The 25,599-nt window shown below is 64.1% G+C and overlaps 2 protein-coding genes across 2 annotated transcripts; one reads left to right on the top strand and one right to left on the bottom strand.

Moving 5' to 3' along the window:
- Positions 1-4,686: 4,686 nt before the first annotated feature.
- On the top strand, positions 4,687-10,804 carry RARG (retinoic acid receptor gamma). Its single transcript, XM_065858888.2, has 8 exons — positions 4,687-4,870; positions 7,058-7,206; positions 7,463-7,604; positions 7,967-8,127; positions 8,207-8,383; positions 8,453-8,657; positions 9,127-9,285; positions 9,503-10,804. Exons 1-8 carry the CDS (start codon positions 4,726-4,728, stop codon positions 9,664-9,666), a joined length of 1,302 nt encoding a protein of 433 aa, XP_065714960.2. The 5' UTR covers positions 4,687-4,725; the 3' UTR covers positions 9,667-10,804.
- On the bottom strand, positions 10,072-22,225 carry LOC136113728 (uncharacterized). The gene is made up of 3 exons (XM_071799838.1): positions 22,219-22,225; positions 16,464-16,715; positions 10,072-13,276 (listed from the first exon to the last, which is right to left on the bottom strand). The coding sequence occupies exons 1-3, from the start codon at positions 22,223-22,225 to the stop codon at positions 12,459-12,461; spliced, it is 1,077 nt and encodes a 358-aa protein (XP_071655939.1). The 3' UTR covers positions 10,072-12,458.
- Between the last annotated feature and the right edge of the window lie 3,374 nt (positions 22,226-25,599).

Below are 25,599 nucleotides of genomic sequence, written 5' to 3'. Positions count from 1 at the left end.
ACAGGGAGCAGCTGGGTGGGGGACACTGGGGGTGACAGGCGGGGGGGCAGCAGGGGGGGCAGGCCAGGGGGGGCCCCCCGCGGCGGCAGCGCTGGGGTCCCGGCCAACCCAGCCCCATGGTGGCTCCGCCCGGCCCCCCCGCCCCCCGGGGGATTTGCGGCCCGGAGCCGCTGAGCGGGGGCGGGGGGGGGGAGCGCACGTGGCAGCACCCATGGGTGCGGGGGCTGGGCCCCCCCGCGCCACGCGGGACACCCTGCGGGGGGGTGGGGGGGCACGAGGGGGCCCGCGGGCTCGTGCTGCCCCCTGGCGGGGACCCGGAGCGCTGCGGGGCCCACGACACGGGGGGACACACGCGGGAATCACAGAGAGACATGGGGACCTGGGAAACGGGAGGGACACGGGATGCAGGGGGCAGGGGGACAGGAGGGACACAGGAACACGGCGGGGGGACATGGGAGACACAGGGACCACGGGAGACGGGGGGACACAGGGAATATGTGTGACACAGGGGAATGTGAGGGACACAGAAGGGACCACGGGAGACGGGGGGACACAGGGAATGTGTGTGACACAGGGGAATGTGAGGGACACAGAAGAGACCAGGGGACATGGGAGGAAGGGACAAAGCAGGGTGGCCTGAACCCTTGTGGTGACAGTAGGGGGGCAGGGGGTGCGTGGGGGCTCTGGGGTACCCTGGAGGGGACACTGGGCTCTGCCACCCCTTTGGAGCGCGTGCATATGTGACACGCAGCTGCTGTGTGCGTGTGCCAGCGTGTCACATGTGTGACCAGCCAGCTGCGTGTGCAAGGGTGACACGTGTGCCACCCTTGGTGTCCAGAATGTGTCACCCAGGACACGTAGTGTGTGAAAGAGTGTGACACAGGACATGCCAGGCGCATGCAAGCATGTCACCGAGGTCATGTCACGTGTGTGCCAGCGCATCACCCAGGACATGCTGTGTATGTGCAAGGGTGTCACCCGGGACGTGCCATGTATGTGCAAGGATGTCACCTGGGACGTGCCATGTATGTGCAAGCGTGTCACTGTGGACAGACCATGTAGGCGTGTGTCACGCAGAACATGCCATGTGCGTGCGAATGTGTCACCGAGGTCACGTCACGTGTGTGCGTGTCACCCAGGTCATGCCATACACATGTAAACACGTCACCTTGGACACACCGTGCTGGCGCGTGTCACCCAGAACACGCCACGCACACGCGTGTCACGCTGGCTGTGCCATGTGTGTCACCTTGCGGACATAAACCTGTCACCCAGGGCCCGCTGTGCCCCCGCAGGGCCGCTGTCGCGGCCGCGCTGTGTGACGCTGCCACGCGTGTCCCCGTCCCCTGGAGGAGGTGGCAGCGCCGCGCCCTCGCGGTCGGCGGAAAAAACGCCCCCCCACCCCCCCCGTGCCTCAGTTTCCCCAGGCCCGGAGCCCCTGGCCGGGGGGGAGGGGGAAGAGCGGGGGCGGCCCCGCTGCCCGTGGGGTCACGGAAAAGAGTGCGAGTGGAAAACTCCTCCCCCGCCGCTCAATGGCCGCTTTGTTCCGCCCGGCCCGCGCGGCCCCGCCCGGGCGCCCCCCCCGTGCCTCAGTTTCCTCGCGGAGCTGGGGGGGACACGGGGCCGCTGGCGCCGCTGGGCTGGCGTGCAAGGGCGTGCAATGGTGTGCAAGGGCGTGCAAAGCTGTGAAGTGCCCTGTGAAACCCGCGCAAAGCCGCGCGGTGAAACACAGCGCCAGGCGCAGCTGTGCTGTCTTGTGCAATGGTGTGCAACGGTGTGCAATGGTGTGCAATAGTGTCCAACGGTGTGCAATAGTGTGCAACAGTGTGCAATAGTGTGCAACGGTGTCCAACCATGTGCAGTGGTCTGCAATAGTGTGCAACACTGTGGAAAGCTGTGCAATGCTGTGCAATGGTGTGTAATAGTGTGCAATAGTGTGTAATGGCGTGCAATGATGTGCAATGATGTGGAATGGTGTGCAATACTGTGCAAAGCTGTGCAATGGTGTGCAATGATGTGCAACGGTGTGCAATGGTGTGCAAAGTCGTGCAAAGCTGTGCAAAGGCGTGCAATGATGTGCAATGGTATGCAATAGTGTGCAATGGTGTGCAATGGTGTGCAAAGTCGTGCAAAGGCATGCAATGCCTCACAACGCCGTGCAAACGAGGCGCCTGGGCAGGCGGGAACCCCCCAAGAAGGTTTCCCCCGAGCACGTGGCACAGATTGAGCGTCACCGTGCGGTGCTGCACCCCACGGGACCCACGGTCCCCACCCCACGGGACCCACCGTCCCCACCCCACGGGAGCCACCGTCTGCACCTCCCCAGACCCACTGTCCAACACCCCACGGGGACCCACAGTCCGCACCCCACCAGACCTACCGTCCCCACCCCACAGGACCCCCCGTCCTGCACCCCACGGGGACCTGCCATCCCACATACCATGGGGACCCACCATCCCACACCCCACGGGACCCACCGTCCCACACCCCACGGGCCCCCGTGGTGCCAGGTGCTGCCATGCGTGGGGGTGGCGCACCCCGGGGCGGGGGTGTGGGTGCAGCTGGGGGCGGCAGGAATGCGGCCGGGCGGGTGCTGCCGGCACAGAACGGTGCGCACGCGGGGACACGCCGGCCGCCACGGCCGCACGCCGCGGGGCACCGCAGGGAGGGCACACGCGTGTGCGGTCACACGCGCAGTTGTCTGGGCTCCCACGGTCCCGCGTGGTCACGCACACTTTACGCAGTCTTGCACACTCGTTCATTCCTATACACGCTGGTGCATGCTCGCACGTGCTTGTGCATGCCCATACGCACTCGTGCGTGCTCACGCTCACTTGTGCACACCCACACACCCCCACTCTGCTGTCCTAGGGGTGCTCTGGGTGCCCTCTGCCCACAGGAGGGACCCAGGCGTCTGGGAGGGGCACAGGGAGGGGGGTGGGGAGGTGCCTGCCTGCCCCCAGGCCCTGCCTGCTCCTGCCTGCTCCTGCCTGCTCCTGCCTGCTCCTGCCCAGCCTGCCAGGCCTGCTCTGCCCTGCCTGTCCCTGCCTGCCCTGCTCTGTCCCCACCCGTGCCAGGGCCATCCCTGCCCGTCTCTGGGGGTCCCTGCCTGTCCCTCCCTGCACGAGGCACCGTGCAGGGCGCTGGTGACCCTGGGCACCCCGGAGCCCCCGCACACGAGAGCACACGTGTCTTGCTGTGATGCTCTGTGTCCCATGTTGGTGCAACACTCCGTGTCCCATGTTGGTGCGATGCTCCGTGTCCCACGTTGGTGTGATGCTCCGGATCCCGTGATGCCCTGGGAGCGCCGGGGGGGCCTTGGCGTGAGCCCTGTGGGTGTAGGGGCTCACCAGCAGGCCTTGCACACGCGAGTGCAAGGGGCCCCGCGGCACCCCCTGCCCAGCTTGGGGTCTGCAGGCTGTCACTTGCATCTGGTGCGAGGACGTGCATGGGGACACACGCCACTCACCACGGCCGTGCAAGGGTGGCACCAGGACCCCCCCGTGCAACCCTTGTACGGACCCCACCGCCCCCTTGCACCCTCCTGTGCCCCCCACATGGCTCCCGCTGCCCGGACCCCCCGTTCTGGCCCCGTGCGAGGCCACCGGCAGCCGGGCGGGGGCAGCTGCTGGTTTTAATTACCTGCAGGGTAATTGGGACCTTTTGGCTGTGCTGAGGATCTTTTGGGGGCCACCACGTGGCACTGGGACATGAGTGGGTCCCCTCCCTCAGGGTCCCAGGGACAGGCACACACATGAGGCACAGGGACATAGGGGTGGCATGGGGGTGGCCCAAGGGGATGTGAATGGGGGGACACAGGGTGGTGCAGGGGGCACACATGAGGGAACATGGTGGCACAGGGTGACGTGGGGGATGCACACAAGTGGGGACACGGGGTGGCACAGGGAGTGGCATGAGGGGACACGGGGGGCACACATTAGGGGATGTGGGGTGTCACAGTGGGACATGGGGACACACAAGGGGGGACACAGAGGGGACACGGGGTGGCTGGAGGAAGGAGATGGAGGTGACAGGGGGACATGAGGGCACACGAGGGTGTACCCGCTGCATTGATCACCTTGGGGGGTGACACGGGGACTGGGGGGGGAAGCAGGAGACTGGGGGAGGGGGGAGGGGGTGACAGGGGGCCTGGGGACTGCGAAGGCACAGGGTGGGACTGGGGAGGGGGTGACATGAGGCGGGGGAGAATTGGGAAGGTGACATGGGGACTGGGAGGACTGGGGAGGTGACACGGGGACCGGGAGGACTGGGAGGACTGGGGAGGTGACACGGGGACCGGGAGGACTGGGGGGACTGGGGAGGTGACACGGGGACCGGGAGGACCGGGAGGGACCGGGAACTGGGGCTGGGGGCGGGGCGGGGGGCAGGTCGCGGCACCCCCTCCCTCCTGGGCGTGTGACCCCGCGTGACCCCGTGTGTGCGACACTCTGCGAGTGACCGGCTGTGCGACACCGCGGCCCTGGCCCCGCGCGCGCCACCGTCACTCCGCGCGTCCCACGCTCCGTGCGTCCGCGTCCCCCCGCGTCCCCCCACAGCGAGTGCCCGACAGGCCCCGCCCCCTTCCGGCCCCGCCCCCCGGCGCCCCGCCCCGCCCCTCCCCGTGCCGGTCGCTGTGCCGCGGGGCCGGGCCGCGCCGCACCCGCCGGGGCCGCGATCGGGGCCGGGGCCGGGGCCGCGCCGCGCCGCCCGCTCGGTGCCGCCGCCATGTACGACTGCCTGGAGGCGCTGGCGGGGCCGCGGCGGCTGCACGACGTGACCAACCGCGGGGCCTGCGCGCTGCGCAAGGCGGGCTACGGGCCGCGCTGCGGGGCCCTGCCGCCCTTCGCTTGGCCGCCGCCCGCCCGCCGCGGTACGGGGGACACGGGGGGGCGGGCGGGCCGGGGCCGGGCACGGAAGGGGCACCCGGGGCGGGACGGGAGCGGGGCGGCTGGGGGGGGAGGGGGAGCGGGGCCGCGCGTGGGTGTGGAAGTTTGGGTGTGTGAGTGACGCGGGGGGGTGTGGAAAATGGGGTGGGCTGGGGGTGAGCGGAGTGCGGGGGTGTTGGACCCGCACCCCGTTCCGGTAACACCCAGCCCGGGGGGGGTTGGGGTCACTCTGGTTTTTGGGGGCGGCACCACTTTGGGGGGACCCGCTTTGGGGGGGGCGCGGGGGTCCGGAGCTGGTTTGGGGGAGCGCAGGGAGTTAGAGCCGGTTTGGGGGTGCGGCAGAAGGGACCCGCTTTGGGGGGGCACAGCGGCGTGGGTCCCGTTTGGGGGCACCGCAAGGGACCCGTTGCGCGGGGGGGGCCGATCTGGACCCGATTTGGGGTTCTGCACCCGTTTGGGGGGGCAGCAGTGAGGACCCGGCTTGGGCCGCAGACTCCGTGGGGCCGAGGAAGGGGCCCGGTTGGGTGGGGGGGCCCACGGGGACAGCCCCACGTTCTCCCCCCGCAACCCCCCCTTCCCCGCTCCGTGGAAATTTGGGCACAAACACGCTGGGGGGGCACTAAGGGGGGTCCCGCCGCCCCGGGGGGGGGACTCTGGCGACACAGCGGGACCCCCCCCACCTCCTCCTGGTGCCCACAGGCGGGGCGGCCCCCCCTGCCCCTCCCGGGCCCCCGCTTTCCCAGCTCCCCGGCCCAACTGGTTCCAGTCCGGGGCTGCCGCACCCGCCCAGCGCCGCTGCCAATGTGGCACTTAACCCCTGCGGGGCCGCCCCAAATCCGCCTCACCCCCCGGGGGGGCTGGGAGGGGCGGGGGGGTCCCCCCCTTCAGCCGAGCGTGGGGGGGGGCAGCATCCCCCGGCTGGGGTGGGGAATTCCACTCGCCCCCCCCCATTAGGCTCCATGGAGGGCTGGGGGGAGGAACTGAGCCTTGGAGCCAGGCAGCCCCCCCCCGAAAATGAGGGGAGAGGGTTGGGGCAGCCCCCCAGTGTGGTGTGACCCCCCCTCACTGGGGTGTGTCCCCCATCGGGTGGGTTTTGGGGTGCTGTTTGTTTTGGCTGGATGCCTGGATTTGAATCAGACCCCCCCCAAATCAAAACTGAGCCTTGGGGGGAAACTGAGGCACGGGATGGGGGGACCTCAATGTTCCCCCCAGCACCCTCTGTGGGCCAGACCCCTTCTGGGGGCCACCAACAGCAGATGAGGGGGCAGATCCAGCCCTCCCAACTTGGGGTGACCCCACATGGGGCTGGGGGGGTGGTTGGGACACGCACAGACACACAGACACACACGCACAGACACACACACGCAGACACACACACACACGCACACGCTTCCCCCCCCCAAAAGGAGCGCGCAGGGGGTGTCGCAGGGTGTGGTGCCCGCTTGCGGTTGCGTTTCCAAGGGGGGGGGCGTGGGGACGCTGTTTGTTTTGGGGGGACCCCGCGGCGTGTCCGTGCACACGTGTGTGTGTGTGTCTGCGTGTGTGTGTGTCTGTGTGTGTCTGTCTGTGTGTGTGTCCGTGTGTCTGTGTGTGTGTGTCTGCGTGTGTGTGTGTCCGTGTGTCTGTGTGTGTCTGTCTGTGTGTGTCCCGCGCCCCCCCGGCCCAGCTGCAGCCGTTTAGGGCCGGTTATAAATGGGCCGTTTGACGCGGGGCAGGGCAGGAATTTCCTCAATTTCAGCAATTTCGCCTTTTTTTTTTGCTTCATAAAAACACACGCACAAAAACACCCCTCCCCCCCCGCCCCGCCCGGCCTGCGGGCGCGACCCCCCCGCCCCACACCCTGCGCCGCACCCCCGCCCCCCGCTTTGGGGACCCTGGGAAGGAGTGGGGGGGGCTGTGGGGGTTTTGGGGGCGCACGCCTGGGTGGGGGGTGTGGGGGTGCTGGGCTGCGCCCCCCCCGTACTGTTCCCCCCACTCCGTCCCCATGGCTCAGTCTGCTGTCACCACCCCCCCACCGTGAGCAGGGAGGGGGCCGATCCCCCTCTCTGTGCCTCAGTTTCCCCCCAGCCATCTCCCAGCCCTGGGCGGTCTCATGCAGGTTGGCGGGTCTGGGGTGGGAGGGGGGTCTCTGTCAGCTGTCTGACCCCCCCCTCCTTGTGTGCCCCCCCCAGCTGTGGAGACCCAGAGCCGCAGCTCGGAGGAGATGGTGCCCAGCTCCCCCTCGCCGCCCCCCCCGCCCCGTGTCTACAAGCCGTGCTTCGTCTGCAGCGACAAGTCCTCCGGCTACCACTACGGCGTCAGCTCCTGCGAGGGCTGCAAGGTGAGGGACCCCCCCCCCCTCCAGACGCTGGGGACACCCCCCCGGACACTGGGGACACCCCCCCGGATGCTGGGAACACCCCCTGGACACTGGGGATCCTCCCTAGTGATACTGGGGGAGCCTTACTGGGGGAGCAGGGACCTCCTGCAGGGGCCCTGGGGAGTCCACACTGGGGGTCACTGGGGATGTCAGGACTGGGGATCCCAGGCTGGGGGACTGGGGAGCCACCCCCCCACCCCCCCGTGTCCCCCCCCAGGGGTTTTTCCGCCGCAGCATCCAGAAGAACATGGTGTACACGTGCCACCGGGACAAGAACTGCCAGATCAACAAGGTGACGCGCAACCGCTGCCAGTTCTGCCGCCTCCAGAAGTGCTTCGAGGTCGGCATGTCCAAGGAAGGTGCGCCGGGGGCCGGGGGGTCCCAGGGCGGGGGGGACACGCTCTCGCCCCCCCCCCCGCCCTGGCGTCACGGCCGTATTGCTGGGTCTGTCTGCGCGGCTGGGCACCCCGTGGTGGGGACAGCCCCGTCCTTCGCGAGGATTTGGGGCTGGGGTGGGGGGGCCTCGGCTGGTGCCCCCTGGCGGGGGCAGCTGGGCAGCCCCTCCGGCCGCATTGTGCTATATGTGGATATCCTGCTCCTGCATCCTGCCCCTGCGCCCCAGTGAAACGTGGGGGGGGATCAGGAAACACCACGTGGGGAGGGGGGCAGCGGGCACCCCCAAACCTACCCTGACCCTCCACATGCCCCCCCCGCCCCCCAGCCGTCCGTAATGACAGGAACAAGAAGAAGAAGGAGGTGAAGGAGGAGGTGACGGCCGAGAGCTACGAGCTGAGCCCGGAGATGGAGGAGCTGGTGCAGAAGGTCAGCAGAGCCCACCAAGAGACCTTCCCCTCCCTCTGCCAGCTGGGCAAATACACCATGGTGAGCACTGGGGGGGCCACCGGGGGGGACACGGCACCGTCAGACCCGTAGCTGAGTCCCCTTGTTTCCCCCCTGCCAGAACACAAGCGCTGAGCACCGGGTGCAGCTGGATTTGCGGCTGTGGGACAAGTTCAGCGAATTGGCCACCAAATGCATCATCAAGATCGTGGAGTTCGCCAAGCGCCTGCCCGGCTTCACCGCCCTCAGCATGGCCGACCAGATCACCCTGCTCAAGGCCGCCTGTCTGGATATCCTGGTGAGGGTCCTGGCGGGGCCGCGGGAGGGTCGGGGGGGCCCCACGCCGTTCCTGACCCCCCGGTTGCAGATGCTGCGGATCTGCACGCGCTACACGCCGGAGCAGGACACCATGACCTTCTCGGACGGGCTGACGCTGAACCGCACGCAGATGCACAACGCCGGCTTCGGGCCGCTCACCGACCTGGTGTTCGCCTTCGCCGGGCAGCTGCTGCCGCTGGAGATGGACGACACCGAGACCGGGCTGCTCAGCGCCATCTGCCTCATCTGCGGAGGTGGGGACGTGGGGACCTCCGTGCTGGGAGGATGGGACGTGGGGACCTGTGGCCCAGGAGGATGGGACATGGGGACCTCTGTGCCGGGAGGATGGGACGTGGGGACCTGTGGTCCAGGAGGATGGGACATGGGGACCTCCGTGCCAGGATGGGACGTGGGGTCCTGTGGTCCAGGAGGATGGGACATGGGGACCTCCGTGCCGGGAGGATGGGACGTGGGGACCTGTGGTCCAGGAGGATGGGACGTGGGGAGCTCTGGATCAGCAGTGGGGAAACAGGGCCATGGGGACTCCTGAGCCGGAAGGGGAGACGTGGGGACACAGGGAGGTAGCAGGGGGCACGGGGACACCCAGGACCCCCCCATACACCAGGGTCAGGTCTGACTACCAGACAAGGGGACAGAAAGGGGTGACCACGGCTGGTGACGCCACCCCCCGCTGTGTCCCCCTGCCCCCCCCACCCCACCCAGACCGCATGGACCTGGAGGAGCCAGAGAAGGTGGAGAAGCTGCAGGAGCCGCTGCTGGAGGCCCTGAAGGTTTACGCGCGGCGGCGCCGGCCCCACCAGCCCCACATGTTCCCCCGCATGCTCATGAAGATCACGGACCTGCGGGGCATCAGCACCAAGGGTGAGGGGGGGGTCCCCAAGACCCCCGGGAGCACGTGGTGGGGCAGGGGTGGGGGACAGGGGGAGGGCCGAGGTGGGGAGAGGGGGAAGCTTGCGGGGGGAAATCTTGGGGTGCTCGTGGGGGGAAGCTTTGGGGGGGTGCTCAGGGGGTTGGTCACGGGGGGGTTGCGGTGGAAGCTCGGGGGGTCCCGCGATGCCGGCTGACGGGGGTCCCGCAGGCGCCGAGCGAGCAATCACGCTGAAGATGGAGATCCCGGGGCCCATGCCCCCCCTCATCCGGGAGATGCTGGAGAACCCCGAGATGTTCCAGGAGGAGGAAGGGGGGGCGCAGCCCCCCTCCGAGCCCCCCGCTGCCCAGGACAGCCCCCCTGCGTCCCCATAGCCCCCCCTGCCTGCACTGGGGGGGGCCCCGTAACCCCCCACCAGAGTTGGACGCTCACGACTGCCTTCCGGGACTCCCCCTTGGCTCCGGGGAGGGGGGCACCCCCAAGGTTCCCCCCCCAAGTCTGGGGGGGCTCCAGAGACTGATGGAGCCAGCCCGGGGGGGACCCCGTGGCACAGCTATTGCCTTAAGCTGGGGGGGCTCTGGGGGGGCCCCTCCACCCCAACCTCAGCTTCACGCCAAAGCCCCCCCAGCCCCGCTGCTGCCCCCCACCCTTATATGGGGGGACAGGGGGGCAGATTTGAGAGGTGCAACAAGGACAGAGATTGCCCCCCCCCCCCCCCCCATTAATCCGACGCCCTGGGGTGGCCCCGGCGTGGATTCCCCTCCTTGCTGAACCGGGGGGACCCTGGTGTCCAGGACTTTATTTATTGGAAACAGGGTGGATTAGGGGGGCACCCCCATTGCCCCCAGCCCCCGCTGGGCGAAGGTGCGACCCCCTCCATGCCGGGGGGAATTTGCTGGTTTACTTTATAAAGGGTGTGGGGGGGGTGTCGCTGCTTGTGGGTTTTGCTTCTTCATGCTGTTGGTGGGGGGGGGACCCCAAAACCCTCCTGCCCTACTGCACAGAACACTATAGAGACCAAAGATGGGGACACGAGGTGACACCCCCTCCCCCAACCCCCTCTGATGCTGGGAGGGGAGGATCCAAGCCATAGTGACCGTGATCTCAATGCTGGGGGGCCCTGACCCCAACACCCCCCAGCAGCTTTGGGGGTGTCACACCCCGACTGCCCCTGGGACCAAACTGCTCCCCCAAAATGTCTGTTACTCCCAGCCTGGCTGGACAGTGGGGGCTCCCTGCCCCCCCAGACTCCCCATGTTGGGGTGCACGGCCCTCGGGGGCCCTGTTACACTACACGGGGGGTGCCCCGGGCAGCACTTTTCACCTGTTATTTATTCCTTTGTGTTTACACCAGGGTCCCCTGGCCCCGGGGAGGGTCCCCCTGCCGCTGCCCCTGCTGCCCCCCCGCGGTGTCCAAGCTGCCCCCCCGCCATGTTTACAGCCCCCCCGCGGCCCCTCCCCGGGGGGACACGGGACTTTTCTATTTTTGCAAAATAAAGAGATGGAAATTTGGCGGAGGGTCCTGGTGTGGTGTGGGGGATGGGGGGGGCATCTCGGGGGAGCAGACCCTTGGGGGGATGTGGGAGCACCCTGGGATGATGAGGGGCACCCCCTACCTGGCACTGGTGGAGACACCCCCTGTTGGGGATTGGGGGGCACCCCTGAGGGTGATGGGTGATGCCCTCCCTGGGGAACCCCCTTAGTGATAAGGGGGGACACTACTGGGGTAGCAGGGGCAGTGGGGGACATGGAACCCCCATGGACAATGGGGACCCCTCCCTGGGGCGCGGGGCAGCACTGTGTGCCGCTGGCACCCAATGGGCCCCATCACTCAGCTCCTCAGCCCTCCCAAGGATTCAGACTCAGCTCCCCAGGGTACCCCAGAACTCCCCAGGATGTTCCTTGGATCCCCAGGGCTCAGCTCGGTTCCCCAAGGCTCCCAAGTCTTCTCCAGGGTTTTCCACGGCTCCCCACTCCTCCCCTTGGTTCCCAGTTCTCCCCAGTCCACTCTGGGGCTCATCTGGGCTCCCCAGTCATTTCCAGATCTTTGCTGAGGTCACTGAGCTCCCCAGTTCTGCCGAGGTCTCCCCTCAGCTCCCCAGGGCTCCCCAGTCCTCCTCTGGGGTTGTTTCAGCGCCCCAGGGCTCGCTATGGCTGCCCAGAGCTCCCCAGTGCACCCCAGGGCTTCTCAGATCTCCCAAGGCCTCAACTCAGCTCATTGGGGCTCCCCAAATATTTCCAGTGCTCCCCAGATTCCCCTCAACTCCCCACAGCTCCCTGTTCTTCCCCAGCGCTCCCAGTCCTCCCCAGCACAGCAGTGTTGCCGGAGCAGGACGCTCTGCACCCCTGACCCTCAGCCAGGCTGCAGCACTGGAATGCGCTGCATGCAATGTCCGAGCACCAAGAGCGGTGCTGAGAGTGCTCCCCTGGTTCTGCGGTGGCCGTGGCTGGAGCCACAGCAGCTCTGGGCACCAGCCCCAGGGAGTGATGGCCGTGTCACAGTGGGCAGCGCTGGCCGTGTCACCGTGATGTCACTGTGGGGCTGTGACACGGGCGCCCTGGCCAGTATAAAGGGGGCTGCTCCCGGAGGTGCGGGAGCATTTGGAGCAGAACCTCCATGGTGCTGGGCAGGAGCTTGGAGAGTGCTCAGCAGAAATCCACGGCGGGTGGCCAGAGCCACGCAGCAATGGTGCTGGCCCCAGCACACCCGGGTGCCGGCCGCCCTGGCCCTGGGTCACCTCCCAGTGCCCTGGGACGGGCTGGAGGGGCCTGTGCCCGCCATGGCTCCTGCAATGGGTCCCGCTTGCTTTGCAGAGGCGGCAGTGGGCAGAGCTCGGAGAAGCTGTTCGGGAGCTGGTGCAGGGCAAGAAGGTACTGGGGACAGCAGGGACAGGGACTCAACACGTTTGTGGGGGCACGGACACTTGACAGGGCCCTTTGCTTGTGCAGTTGCTGAAAAAGAAGCTCCAGAACCTGCAGGAGAGACGGCAACGAGTCCAAGAGCCAGCAGCTCTGTGAGTGCCCATGGAGCCCTGACTGAACCTTGGGGCGGGGGGGTGGGGGTGCTGAGCAGCTTGGGGCAAACGTCTGCTGCTCGCAGACCCCTTTCTGGCTCCTGGCCGCTCCTCCAGCCTGCTCTGCAGAGCCTTTGTCCTCTCCCAAGTGCTCAAACACCTCTCAGACACTCGGGAGTCCCGGCAGCAGCTCTGCACATCTGTGAGCAGCTCGCAGGCTGTGCTGCGTGCCCCCCCAGCCAGGGGCAGGATGGGTGGGCTGGGTCTGTGCGGCGCTGGGATGCCGGGGGTGCCTGGAGCCAGCCCCAGCACAGGCTGGGCAGCACCCTGGCTCCCTGTTGGCCAAGGAGGAGGTTGTCACACTGGCCGAGGTCTCTTCTCACAGCCCGGAACCTCGTGGTGTCCGTAGCAGGGGGAAGGTGGCGCAGGGAAGCGATGCGGAGCCGGCGCTGCTCCAGGAGCTGGTGGCCGTGAGACTGGTAGGACAGACAGCCCGGCTGTGGCCTTGGGCAGGGAAGGGGCTGCACGGTGCCCAGGAACACGGAATGGGGTGCGGGTGTCAGCGGGGACGCGGGAGGGCTCTGAGCCCCCAAACCTCGTCCGCCTGGCACAGCCCAACACGTGTCCCTGCTGTGCCTTGGTCTGTAGGAGGAGCAGCTGGCATCGAGGTGGCACCGGAGCACTTCTGGGCTGAGGTGGGTGCTGGAGGGGCTCGGGGTGCCAGGACTCTTCCCTGGGCAGTGCGGTGCCCGTGCCTGTGCTCCCAGGGCATTAAGAGCTGAGAGCAATTTGCCCCCTGCTCTGCCTGACCCCTCTCTCCTGCCCCCAGGAGACTCCTGCTGTTCCTCGCCCTGCTGCAGATCATCATCCTCACCCTGGTGCTGCTGGAGGGAGACGTCCCGAACAACTCTGTGCTTCCCCCCAAGCTGGCGGCTGCCTCTGGGAGCTGCCCAGCAAGGCCCCGCTGCTTCTGAAAAGAGAATAAAGAGACCTGTGGTTGCAGGACCCGTGTGTGACCTTGTCACCCGTGGCAGTGACGGCTGGGAGGGAGGTGGCTGCTGCTTTCCCTGCTGCCTGTGCTCTCCCCTCGACGGCTCTGCCTGTGCCCCCGTGTGCTGAGTGCGGGTTCACGAGGACACGGGGAGTCACAGTGGCCACCCGCAGACAGGCAGCGAACTGAGAGACACAGTGTGTGGCCTTTGTTTTCACAGTATCACAGTGTCACAGTCTGTTTGGGATTGGAAGGGACCTGGAAAGCTCATCCAGTCCAATATCCCTGCTGGAGCAGAACGCCTAGGTGAGGTGGCACAGGAACATGTCCAGGCCGGTTTGAATGTCTGCAGAGAAGGAGACTCCACAACCCCCCTGGGCAGCCTGGGCCAGGCTCTGACACCCTCACCAGGAACAAGTTTCTGCTCATATTTAAGTGGAACCTCCTGTGTTCCAGTTTGCACCCATTGCCCCTTGTCCTGTCACTGGTTGTCACCCAGAAGAGCCTGGCTCCATCCTCGTGGCACTCACCCTTTATATATTTATAAACATTAATAAGGTCCCCCCTCAGTCTCCTCCAAACTAAAGAGCCCCAGCTCCCTCAGCCTTTCCTCACACGGGAGATGCTCCACTCCCTCCAGCATCTTGGTGGCTGCGCTGGACTCTCTCCAGCAGTTCCCTGTCCTTCTGGAGCTGAGGGGCCACAACTGCACACAAGATTCCAGGTGTGGTCTCCCCAGGGCAGAGCAGAGGGGCAGGAGAACCTCTCTGACCTACTGACCACCCCCTTCTAACCCACCCCAGGTCCCATTGGCTTCCTGGCCACAAGGGCCCAGTGCTGGCTCATGCTCACCCTGCTGTCCCCAGGACCCCCAGCTCCCTTTCCCCTACTCTGCTCTCTAATAGGTCATTCTCCAACTTACACTGGAACCTGGGGTTGTTCCTGCCCAGATTCAAGACTCTACACTTGCCCTTGTTCTATTTCATCAAATTGTTCCCCACCCAGCTCTCCAGCCTGTCCAGGTCTCTGATGGCAGCACAGCTTCCAGTGTCACCACTCCTCCCAGCTTGGTGTCACCAGCAAACTTGCTGACAGTCACTCTATTCCCTCATTCAAATCATTGATGAATATATTGAATAATCCCGGCCCCAGCACTGACCCCTGGGGCACTGCACTGGATCCAGGCCTCAACTGGATCTCTTCTGGCTTCTCTCCTTAAGCCAGTTTGCACCCCACCTCACTACTCTACTGTCCAGAGCACACCTCCTCAGTTCAGCTGTGAGGATGCTGTGCAGACTGTGTCAAAGGCTTTGCTGAAGTCAAGGTAGACCACATCCACCGCCCTGCCATCATCCATCCACCTTGGTACATCCTCACAAAAGGCTATGAGGTTGGTCAAGCACAACTTCCCCTTGGTAAAGCCGTGCTGACTGCCCCTAATGACCCTCTTATCCCTGATATGCCCTGAGATGCCACCAAGGACAAGCTGTTCCATTACTTTCCCAGGGATGGAGGTGAGGCTGACCGGTCTATAATTACCCAGGTCCCTCCTTCTCGCCCTTTTTGAACACTGCAGTGCCATTTGCTTTCCTCCAGTCCTCGGGCACCTCTCCCGTTTCCCAAGACTTGGCAAAGATGATGGAGAGTGGTCCAGCAACGACCTCAGCCAGCTCCCTCAGCACCCGCAGGTGCATCCCATCCGGACCCATGGATTTACGGGTGTCCAGGTTGCCTCACTGCTCCCTAACCCAGTCCTCATCGACCCAGGCAAACTCCTCCATTGTCCTGGCCTCATCCGCGGTCTCAGGGGTACAGGGCTCCCCAGGACAGCCCCCGGCAGAGCAGACAGAGACAAAGGAGGCAGAGACAAAGTTCAGCAATTCTGCCTACTCTGTATCTTCTGCCACCAGGGCACCCACCCCATTCATCAGTGGCCTGCACTGCCTCTGCTGTTAGTTTATCTGCTCTGTTTTGCCTCAAAGGACTTGCTTTGCAGCTCTGGCAGGCAGGAAGAGCTCAGTGCTGCAGAGGCAGAGCGGTGCCTTTTCCTCGGGACCAACTTCTATGTAACAAATGCACAAACATCCCAATTACCCTGAGAAGCGAGGGAGGGAGGAGACAGGAAGAAAACCACCTCCCTCCCATATCTGACAGTGAATGAACCGAACGATCTCAGCTGCGCACCCACCGCCGGAGGACAGCAGAGACCGTTGTGGATCTCAGTGCGGTGACACCTTCTCTCCTCTCTCTCTCCCTCTCTGTGTTTCTATCTTCATTCTGGTCACCTATGGGTAACAAGATTATGAGTTTTGTCTATGAGATTCTGTTAAGTTTGAGGGTACAGATACAAGTTTTGCCCAGTCAACAGTGGATGTAAATTGGTGATTTGCTTGAACCTCTCCAGGAATTGTCGTTACTGTCGGTTACGGGAACACCACGGGAAGCGAGGGTGGTCGCTGTGGCTCCCGTCGTCCCCTGAGCCGTTCTCTCTGAGCAGGGGGCACAGGCAGAGCCTCTTCCAAGGAAACAACAGCCGCCTCCCTCCAACCGCTGCCCTGGGTCACTGCTGCCCCTCCAGCTGCTGAAGCTCCTGCAGTTGTGTTCTGAACACGCACAGCAGCCCGGGTGAGGAAGAGGAGTCGCCCAGAGGCACAGAGGCCCTGACACAGCCCCGGCCACCACAGCTGGGGGACACGGGCACAGGAGGGGACACTGAGCTCCATGCCCACTGCTCCATGGCTTCCTGCAGCTCCTGCTGCTTCTTCCCAGGACACTGCTGGGCCTCCCTCTGCCTTTCCCTCCCAGAGCTCTGCCTGAAGAGGAGAGGGAACAGGAACGTGTGCAGGAGGGGCAGGGGCTGCAGGAGAACCCCCATGACAGCGGCCAGGGCCCAAGGGCACAGCGCCCAGTGCTCCCCCAGCCCACCCTGCGCTCCTGTCACACGCAGTGTCCCCAGCCACACGGGTGACGGCCACTCCTCCCGCCCCTTCCCCAAAGCCTCTTGCTGCGCTGCAGACCCGCACCAGGGCTCCCTGCGCAGCGCAGCCAACAGCCCGGGGATCTCCAGGGGCCCGATCCCTCCGCCACGGACACACATTGACGAGCACGTTCTCGTGCTCCCGCCCGCCCCGCACCCCCATCGCCCCGCAGCCCCCCCGCTGCTCACCTGCAAGCGCTGCTGTGGGACGGGAGGGCAAGAGGAGCAGCCACCAGGGCACCCGCGCCCTGCGGCCACAGCGCCCCGCTCCGCACCGGCCCTCCCGGTGCCCTCGGCCGCTGCCTTCGCTCGGCGGGCTCTCTCGTCCCAGCCCTGCGGGCAGCGGGGCCGGGGGGGCACAGGGACCCCAGGCCCAGCCCTGCCCGCGCTGCGCAGCCCAACACACTCTGCAAACCCCGCCCCAGCACAGCCGCCCCGGAGCTCCTCAACCAACCAGAGGGCTCCGCCTCCTGCTCCACCAATCAGCAGCCGTTGCTGCGGCAAGGGGCGGGGCCGGGCGCTCCCTGCGCTCCCTGACTGCGGGGCAGCCACATCCGGGCTCCTCAGCGGCGGCCCCGTGGGTTGGGGGGCGCTCGCAGCCCCGAGGTGGCGGCACCGCCCCTGGAGTCCGAGCAGAGCGGGATGGGCCGAGCTGGAAGGGACCCGCAAGGCTCCAATGTCAATATTTCACCCCGGGGTCTTTTGCTCCTCGCTGGATCTTTTTCACTGATCTCAGAGGGGCCGTTGCTGTGTTCACTGTAGACATTGTTTGAGGTCCATGGCCTCGCAGGTCCTGTTTGCTGTGGATCAATCCTTTCTGCTCAGCACCGTGCAGAGCAGCCCCGTTTTGCAGGTGTCTGTCCTGTCTGCGTGTCGGCCTGGGAACCGTTATTGTTTCCTCAGCCAGTTCTGTTCTTCCCAGCAAAGTGCAAACTGGACCTTATCTCGCAGGCGTTCAGTGCAGGCTGTAGTTGCTTTGGGGAAATTCGAGCGGAACTTTACAGCTTCAGATTTTAGTAAATCCTGTTTACTAAGGAAGGTTGTGAGAAATGCAGTGGTGATTTGTGCTGAGATGTTTACTGTTTACAGATATAACCAAATGAGGCACAGACTCGGAAAAGCGAAAAAGGTGGTTAAGTTCTATGTAAAAAGTTATGAAACTTGTTTAGGAAGTTATATTGATAGAGGGAACTAAAGTTTTAAGGGTTAAGCAACTATATAGTAAGGGCCTACTAACAAGCCAACATCTTAAACCACATAATTAATATCTAGTTTAGAGCTGTATGTAACCAATTGTGCTAAAAAAAGCAGGACTTCATTAAATGCCGAGATCAGAAGTTTTACAGCACCAGCTGCAACCTTGAGGAGACAAGACAGCCAAGATTTACAGCAAAAAGGGGGTGTCAGTCTGGTTTTGGTCGGTTTGGCAGCTTGGGTTCCAGCCAGTTCCTCATAATGAGCCAAACGTACAAAGTCCACTGTGAGGAAGCTGAAGGACCCTTCATCCAAAGACCCTCAAAGACCCCTCCTCAAATTCACCAAGTGCCACTGCACAGGAGAACAGGGGAGGGGCGAGGAGGGGCTATGGAAATGGTTCTCTGAGACTCACTTCATGAATATGCACAGGCGTTCCTGGGGTCATTATGATGTGTAACACCTCACTGTATTTAACACACCTCTTAGCGTTAAAAGTGTGCGTGCGGGGCGGAGCGAATCCCCCGCGCACCCAGCGCTGTTGTGCTCTCATGAACACGTGTTTAAGGAATACAATTAAGGACTTGGATTAAACGTTGTTTATCTGTAGAAGAAGCCTAAGTTATTTATTTCAAGGTGAAGCAAAGAGCATATTAAAAATCATACACCCTTATTCTTCTGAATGTTTCATTACATTTAGTGTCCGTTTTCTTAAGCTAAACGATTAATATGAAACTGAAAGGGGGCTCATCCAGTGCCCTGCGAGCAGTCAAACCACTGCCATACAGCCCAGTTGTTCAGCAGAGAGCTCACAGGGGCTCACCCAGGCTGTGCTGGCTATGGAATCCAGTGGTTGGCTTGTGGTCCAGTTGCTTCCAGCAGGAAAAGTGTGGCCGAGCCTCCTGCACACACAGCTCATGGTGCCCTGGGGGTCCTCACAGGAGCTCTTGGCCCGGCTGCAGCTCAGGCCTTTCCCTCCTCTGGAGCCCGAACCAAACTGCTGCTGGTTCGGCTGGGGGTCGAGTGCATCTGCCACACGGGATCACCCCAAACGGAGATGGGGCACCAAGATCACCCCAAACTGAGAATGGGGCACCAAGATCACCCCAAACTGAGAATGGGGCCCCAGGGGCACCAAGATCACCCCAAACTGAGATGGGGCACCAAGATCACCCCAAACTGAGAATGGGGCACCAAGATCACCCCAAACTGAGAATGGGTCCTCGGGGGCACCAAGATCAGCTCAGAAGAGAAAATGGGGCCTCGGGGGCACCAAGATCAGCTCAGGGCTGATAGAAACCACAGAGACCATAGAGAGCACAGAGACGCATGGAGAACATAGAGACCATAGAGCCCCCTCCTCAAAGGCAGTGGTTGAAATAACAAAGCAACCGGACGGCTGAGGCACCGAATCTCAGAGCAAGACAATTGTCCCAGAGCAGAGCGGCCGGGCACCAAAACCGGGGAGCCCTGGATCATCTTTGAGCTGAACAGGGGGCGTCTGTGGCAATGAAAACTTGTGAGTGTTGTTTGGAAATGGTGACAATGGGGAAGCCATAATGGAAATAGCAGAGGAGATAAAAGGAGTTGCACCCGTGCCAGTACAGTATGGAATTCTATACTTACTGACCACTGGTGGGATGACTGATCTGGGGGAGCCTGGTGGAAGAGAACAGGGTTCACGAGAGTGTGCGCATTGCTGGGTTTGCTGTTCGTGCCACGTAGGATCCCGTGCTTTCTCCAGTTAACACATCCAGTAGCGCAAGGCGTGCAAATCTCAGCCGTGCCTATAGATCCTGAAATGGCAACACAAGGAGCGGGGTATAAATTAAGGATGTTAAAAGCTGACACCAAACTGGACCTGGCCGCCGCTGGGCAGGTGCAGCGAACTTTGAGGCCAAAGCACAAATCAATGGGATAAAATGAAAAAGCGGGAGTTGTGAGAAATGCGGCTGTGACTCGTGCTCATGTTCACAGGTGTAACCAAATGGGGCTCGGGTCAAAGGAAACGGAAAGATAGTGAGGTTTCATGTAAAGCTGTGGGAGCTGCTCTGTACCACACGCACGTGTGTAAGGAAAGGGGGTGACAGCAGGCGCAGGGACCTTCCCCGGGATCCCGGGATTCCCGCCACGGGGGTAGAAAAGAGCCCTCAGTGACAGCCTGGAGTGTGCACGGCAGGGGCGGGCACTGAGGGAGAAGGCACTGCAGCCACCAATCAGAGAGAGAGAAGCCCCTGCTGACAACCAATCACGGGCTCGGAGGGCGGGAGGGACCCCGGAGGGGATAAAAGGGGTGTGTGGGCAGAGCAGAGACCGCGGCACCCAGCGCTGTTCGCTGCCTCGGGGGCACCCGGATCAGCTCAGGGCAGAAAATGGGGCCTCAGGGGCACCCGGATCAGCTCAGAGCAGAAAATGGGGCCTCAGGGGCACCCAGATCAGCTCAGGGCAGAAAATGGGGCCTCAGGGGCACCCGGATCAGCTCAGAGCAGAAAATGGGGCCTCAGGGGCACCCAGATCAGCTCAGAGCAGAAAATGGGGCCTCAGGGGCACCCAGATCAGCTCAGGGCTCCAAATGTCGGCCAGAGGGGTGGCAGGATTGGTACAGGGAATTGACAATTAACTAATTAACAGCTCATTTCTAAAGACATTGAAGGGTGGGCCCCAGCCTGAGGGAGCAATGGGAAAGGGCTGGGGAGGAACCCGTGGGGCTCCCACAATGGCCCCTCTGTCCCATATCAAAGGGGCTTGGGGTGCATTGGGAAGCACAGGGAGGAGAGAGCTGGAAATTAAAAATGTTTTACTGCTGCTGCTGCTGCAGAAAATGGTACAGAATGGGGAGGGTGATGGGTGATTGGCCAAGGAGCCAACCCCACATTTTAAAGAGATGGGTAAGGGAAGGGGGCTGTCAATGTCTGTTACTCCCAGCCTGGCTGGACAGCGGGGACTCCCTGCCCCCCCAAACTCCCCCATGTTGGGGTGCACGGCCCTCGGGGGGCCCTGTTACACTACACGGGGGGTGCCCCCCGGGCAGCACTTTTCACCTGTTATTTATTCCTTTTCTATTTTTGCAAAGTAAAGAGCTGGAAATTTGGCGGGGGGTCCTGGAGTGGTGTGGGGGATGGGGGGGGCATCTCGGGGGAGCAGACCCTTGGGGGGATGTGGGGAGCACCCTGGGATGATGAGGGGCACCCCCTACCTGGCACTGGTGGAGACACCCCCTGTTGGGGATTGGGGGGCACCCCTGAGGGTGATGGGTGATGCCCTCCCTGGGGAACCCCGTTAGTGATAAGGGGGGACACTACTGGGGTAGCAGGGGCAGTGGGGGACATGGAACCCCAGGGACAATGGGGACCCCTCCCTGGGGCGCGGGGCAGCACTGTGTGCCGCTGGCACCCAATGGGCCCCATCACTCAGGTGGCAGAGACAGGGGGACTGGGGACAGTGTGGTTGTGGGGGGGTGACACCAGCCAGTTCTGGGAGACATTAGGAGTACCTGGGTTATTTGGAGCTCTTGTGGGAATCGGGGTTCCTGCAGGGCCCGGGGCTTTTGGAGCTGTCGGGGGACAGGGTCAGGAGCGGGGGATGTGGGGACAGCAGTCGTGTGCTTGGGGCCATGAGGGATGGGGTGAGCAAGAGCGCCAGTGTCCCCATCCCGCAGGCGTCCAGCCCAACGGGCTCCTCCGCACCCAGGGACAGGAAAAGGTCCCTTCTGCAGTGGATTCACTGCACTGCAAGAAAGGAAAGTGCAGAGACTGGGTAGAGAGCAGAAGAGATCACTCCTTGACCCTCAGACTGAAGACACAACGAACTGCACTGGAACTGAAACAGAATCTCACACGGGATGCAGGCCGCCTGCAGCTGGGAGCAAACGCAAAGTGCGTTGTTTGTGCCCAGGATGTGCCGAGGTTCAGAGTGCTGAGGGTGGGTTCCCTGGGTGAGGCCGCAGGCTGAGGGTCCTCAGGGTGCTGGATTCCCTTGGTGAGGCCGAGCTGGGGTTCCCTCCCTGGGCTGTTTTTGGTGCCGCCGCCCTGGCCCTGGCTCAGCTCCCAGTGCCCTGGGACGGGCTGGAGGGGCCTGTGCCCACCATGGCTCCTGCAATGGGTCCCGCTGGCTTCGGCCCTTCCCCTTCCACTGCCTGGGGAAGTTTCTCCTTGGCTCCCCAGGACACCCCAGGTTTCCCCTGTCCCCAGGGCTCACCGTGTGCCCCCAAAGTCTCCCAGGAAACACCTTGGCTCCCCAGGGCAGCTCAGGGCTCATTTGTCCCCCAGGGCTCCCCGTTCTTCCCCAGGACTCGCCTTGGCTCCCCAAGGTTCCCCAGCCCTCCCAAGGATTTTCCGTCTGATGCCCAGGGTACCCCAGTCCTGCCCAGGACTTCCCTTGGATCCCCAGTGCTCTCCTCAGCTCCCCAAGGCTCCCCGTCCTCACGTTCTTTCCCAGGGCTCCCCAGTCCTTTCCAGATCTTTGCTGAGGTCACTGAGCTCCCCAGTTCTGCCGAGGTCTCCCCTGAGCTCTCTGGGTTCCCCAGTCTTTCCCAGGGCTCTGCAGTCTCCCCAGGGTTCGCCTCGGCTCCCCAGTTCTGCTCAGGGTTTCTCTGTTCTCCCGCAGTTCCCCCACTCCTGGGGGGCAGGAGATGGACCCAGCCGGGCAAGGGGCAAATTGGTCTCAGCTCTTCCAATCCCCTCTGTCCACTGGGCCCCCAAATCCGCCCCATTTGCCCCCCGAGCCACTCAGCTCAGCCAAGAGGCGCCACCCGCCATGCTCATCCTCCAGTGCAGGACGCGGGTGCCGTGCTGGGCCGCCGGCAGAGCGGGCAGTGGCAGCGCCGGCAGTGGCAGCCCAGCGCTGGGTGCAGCCCGGCAGGATGTGTGCCAGCACGGGGCCACGGCAGCAGGGGCTGCCAGGGGACCCCAGCAGATGGGCAGGGGCTGCCAGGGGACCCCAGCAGATGGGCAGGGGTCCCCCGCCTCCCTCAGCCTGATCAGCCCCGAGCGCTCTGTGCCGCCGGCACTGGTCAGGAAAGGAGCGAGGGCGCAGGCCTTGCGGCCAGCCCGGCTGCACTGCTCTGCTGCAGCGGGAGAGCTTTCCCGGGCTGCCATTCTGCTCTCCCAGGGACACTGGAGCTTGGCTGAGCCACCCTGGGCTGCAGAAGCTGCAGCTGCTCTCCTGGGGGCTTCTCCTTCAAGCCCCATTCCCCTGCCCTGGCCCTTGCAGCCCAGAGCAGACGCATCCTTGTCCTTAGGAGAAAGGTCCGTCCCCCTGGCCGTGCAGCCGACCGGCGGCTCCCTGGAAGAAGGTTTGATGGGACACGCGCAGGTGGAGCTGCCACATCTCCTCGTTGTTTTCTTGTTCTTGCTGAAGGAGCTCCTGGGCCTGCAGGTGCCGCTGTGGCTCCCAGTCTGCTCGCCAACCTGCACTCTCTACGTAGAGCGCTGCTGCCCTTCGGCCGCTCCCCAAAAAGCCTCGTCTGTCTGCACCTCCGTGTGCTTGGGGCCTTTGTCGGGGTGCAGGGAGAGGCTCTTGCTCCACATGCCGGTTCCTGCACCCTCGAGGCCGCTCCAGTCTCAGTTTGGAACCAACACCACTGTCCCAGCCCCCCACATCTTCGCGGCCTCACTGCCCCGGCCCCACGAGGCCCGCTCAGCGCTCTCGGAGCCGCTGGGCTGTCCCCAGGGCCCTGTCGCTGCTGACCCCACAGCCAGCGGCCGGCACAGCCTCAGCTGCTCCTGCCGGCTCCTGCAGCCGCTCGCGGGTCTGGCTGCTGAGCAGAAAGGGCCTGTTGGATGGGGACCGGAGCCCCTTGGCCCGCAGCTCTGGAACGCAGCACCGCTGCACGGAGCCGCTGGCAGGGCCACAGCACGGGGGTCCCTGCCTGCCTGCCGGGTGCCCCCAGCCCGTCTGCCTCCTGGTGTCCCCCGTGGGGCAGCAAGAGGGACGACCCTTCCCCTTGGGAGGCTGCAAGCACGGTGCCGGTCTGTGAGCGGGGGGCACCCCTGAGGGTGACGGGTGATGCCCTCCCTGGGGAACCCCCTTAGTGATAAGGGGGGACACTACTGGGGTAGCAGGGGGCAGTGGGGGACATGGAACCCCCAGGGACAATGGGGACCCCTCCCTGGGGTGCGGGGCAGCACTGTGTGCCGCTGGCACCCAATGGGCCCCATCACTCAGTGCCTGCAGCCCCCACCCTCCCTGACCCTCCCAGACCGAGTGCACCGCCCCCCACTTTGGCCCTTCCCCTCCCTGGGGTGCCGCTGCCACCCCTCACACCCAGACCCACACTCTGGCTCCTTCAGCACGGTGGGTGGGAGTGGGGCTGTGGCTCCCGCACCCCAAAGGGCTTCCTGGGGCTCGCTTCATCTTCCTTGGACTGCCCAAGACTCCCAGAGTATCTCCTTGGCTCCCCAGGACACCCCAGGTTTCCCCAGTCCCCAGGGCTCACCGTGTGCCCCAAAGTCGCCCAGGGAACACCTCGGCTCTCCAGTGCAGCTCAGGGCTCGCTTTGTCTCCCCAGGGCTCCCCATTCTTTACCGGGACTCACCTTGGCTCCCCAAGGTTCCCCAGCCTTCCCAAGGATTTTTCCTCTGCTCACCAGGGTATCCCAGTCCTCCCCAGGACTTCCACTGGATCCCCAGCGCTCTCCTCCGTTCCCCAAGGCTCCCAAGCCCTCTCCAGGGATTGCCTCGGCTCCTCAGGGATCCACACTCCTCCCTAGGCCTCTCCTCCTCTCCCCAGGGCTCCTCAGTCCTCCCGAGGGATCTCCTCAGATCCTAAGGGCTCCCCAGTCCTCAAGTTCATGCCCAGGGCTCCCCAGTGGTTTCCAGATTTTTGCTGGCGTCACTGAGCTCCCCAGTTCTGCCAAGGCCTCGACTCAGCTCCCTGGGCCTCACCAGTTTTTCCTTGACTCGCGCCAGCTCCCCAGCACTCTGCAGGCTCCCCCAGGCTTCCCCTCGGCTCCCCATTCTGCTCTAGGCTTGTTTCAGCACCCCAGGGCTCACTGTGGCTCCTCAGTCCTCACAATGGATTCTCAGGCCTCCCCAGCCTTGGCCTCAGCTCCACAGGGCTCCCCACTCCTCCCCACAGCTCCCCGTGGCACTCCAGGCCTCCTCGGTCCTCCCTCGCGCTCGCTTCTGCTCCCCAATTCTTTCCAGGGTTTTCTTTTTTTCCCCTGGGCCTGTGACACGGGCGCCCTGGTGATTATAAAGGGGGCTGCTCCCGGAGGTGCGGGAGCGTCTGGAGCAGAACCTCCATGGTGCTGGGCAGGAGCTTGGAGAGTGCTCAGCAGAAATCCACGGCGGGTGCCTGAGCTGCGCAGCAATGGTGCTGGCCCCAGCACACCCGGGTGCCGGCCGCCCTGGCCCTGGGTCAGCTCCCAGTGCCCTGGGACAGGCTGGAGGGGCCTGTGCCCACCATGGCTCCCTGCACTCTGTCCCACTTGCGTTACAGAGCGGGCAGTGGGCAGAGCTCAGAGGAGCTGTTCGGGAGCAGGTGGAGGTCAAGAAGGTACTGGGGACAGGAGGGACGGGGGCTCAACACATTTGTGGGGGCACGGACAGCTGACAGAGCCCATGCTGGAAAAGAAGCTCCAATGCCTCCAGGAGAGATGGCCCTGGTGGAGACAGCTCCCTGGGCCTCACCAGTTTTTTGTGGGGGCACGGACCCTTGACAGGGCCCTTAGCCTGTGCAGCTCCTGAAAAAGAAGCTCCAGCACCTCCAGAAGAGATGGCAACGTGTCCAAGAGCCGACAGACCGGATTGAATCTTGGGACAGTGGGGTGGGGTGTGCTGAGCAGCTTGGGGCAAACGTCTGCTGCTTGCAGACCCCTTTCTGGCTCCTGGCCGCTGCTCCAGCCTGCTCTGCAGAGCCTTTGTCTTCTCCTAAGTGGCTCAAAACACCTCGCAGCCAACTCAGGAGTCCCGGAAACAGCTCTGCACAACCATGGGCAGCTCCCAAGCTCTCCTACATGCCCCCCAAGGCAGGGGCGGGATGGGTAGGGTGGGTGTGCACAGGGAAACGACCCAGAGGAGGTGCTGCTACAGGAGATGGTGGCCGTGCCGCTGGCAGCACAGAGAGCCCAACTGTGGGCCTTGGGCTGGGAAGGGTCTGCATGATGCCCCGGGCACACTGAATGGAGGTG

The sequence above is a fragment of the Patagioenas fasciata genome, chromosome 28 (assembly GCF_037038585.1).
Source record: "Patagioenas fasciata isolate bPatFas1 chromosome 28, bPatFas1.hap1, whole genome shotgun sequence".
NCBI lineage: Eukaryota > Metazoa > Chordata > Aves > Columbiformes > Columbidae > Patagioenas > Patagioenas fasciata.
This window is presented reverse-complemented; position numbering and strand designations above follow the sequence as displayed.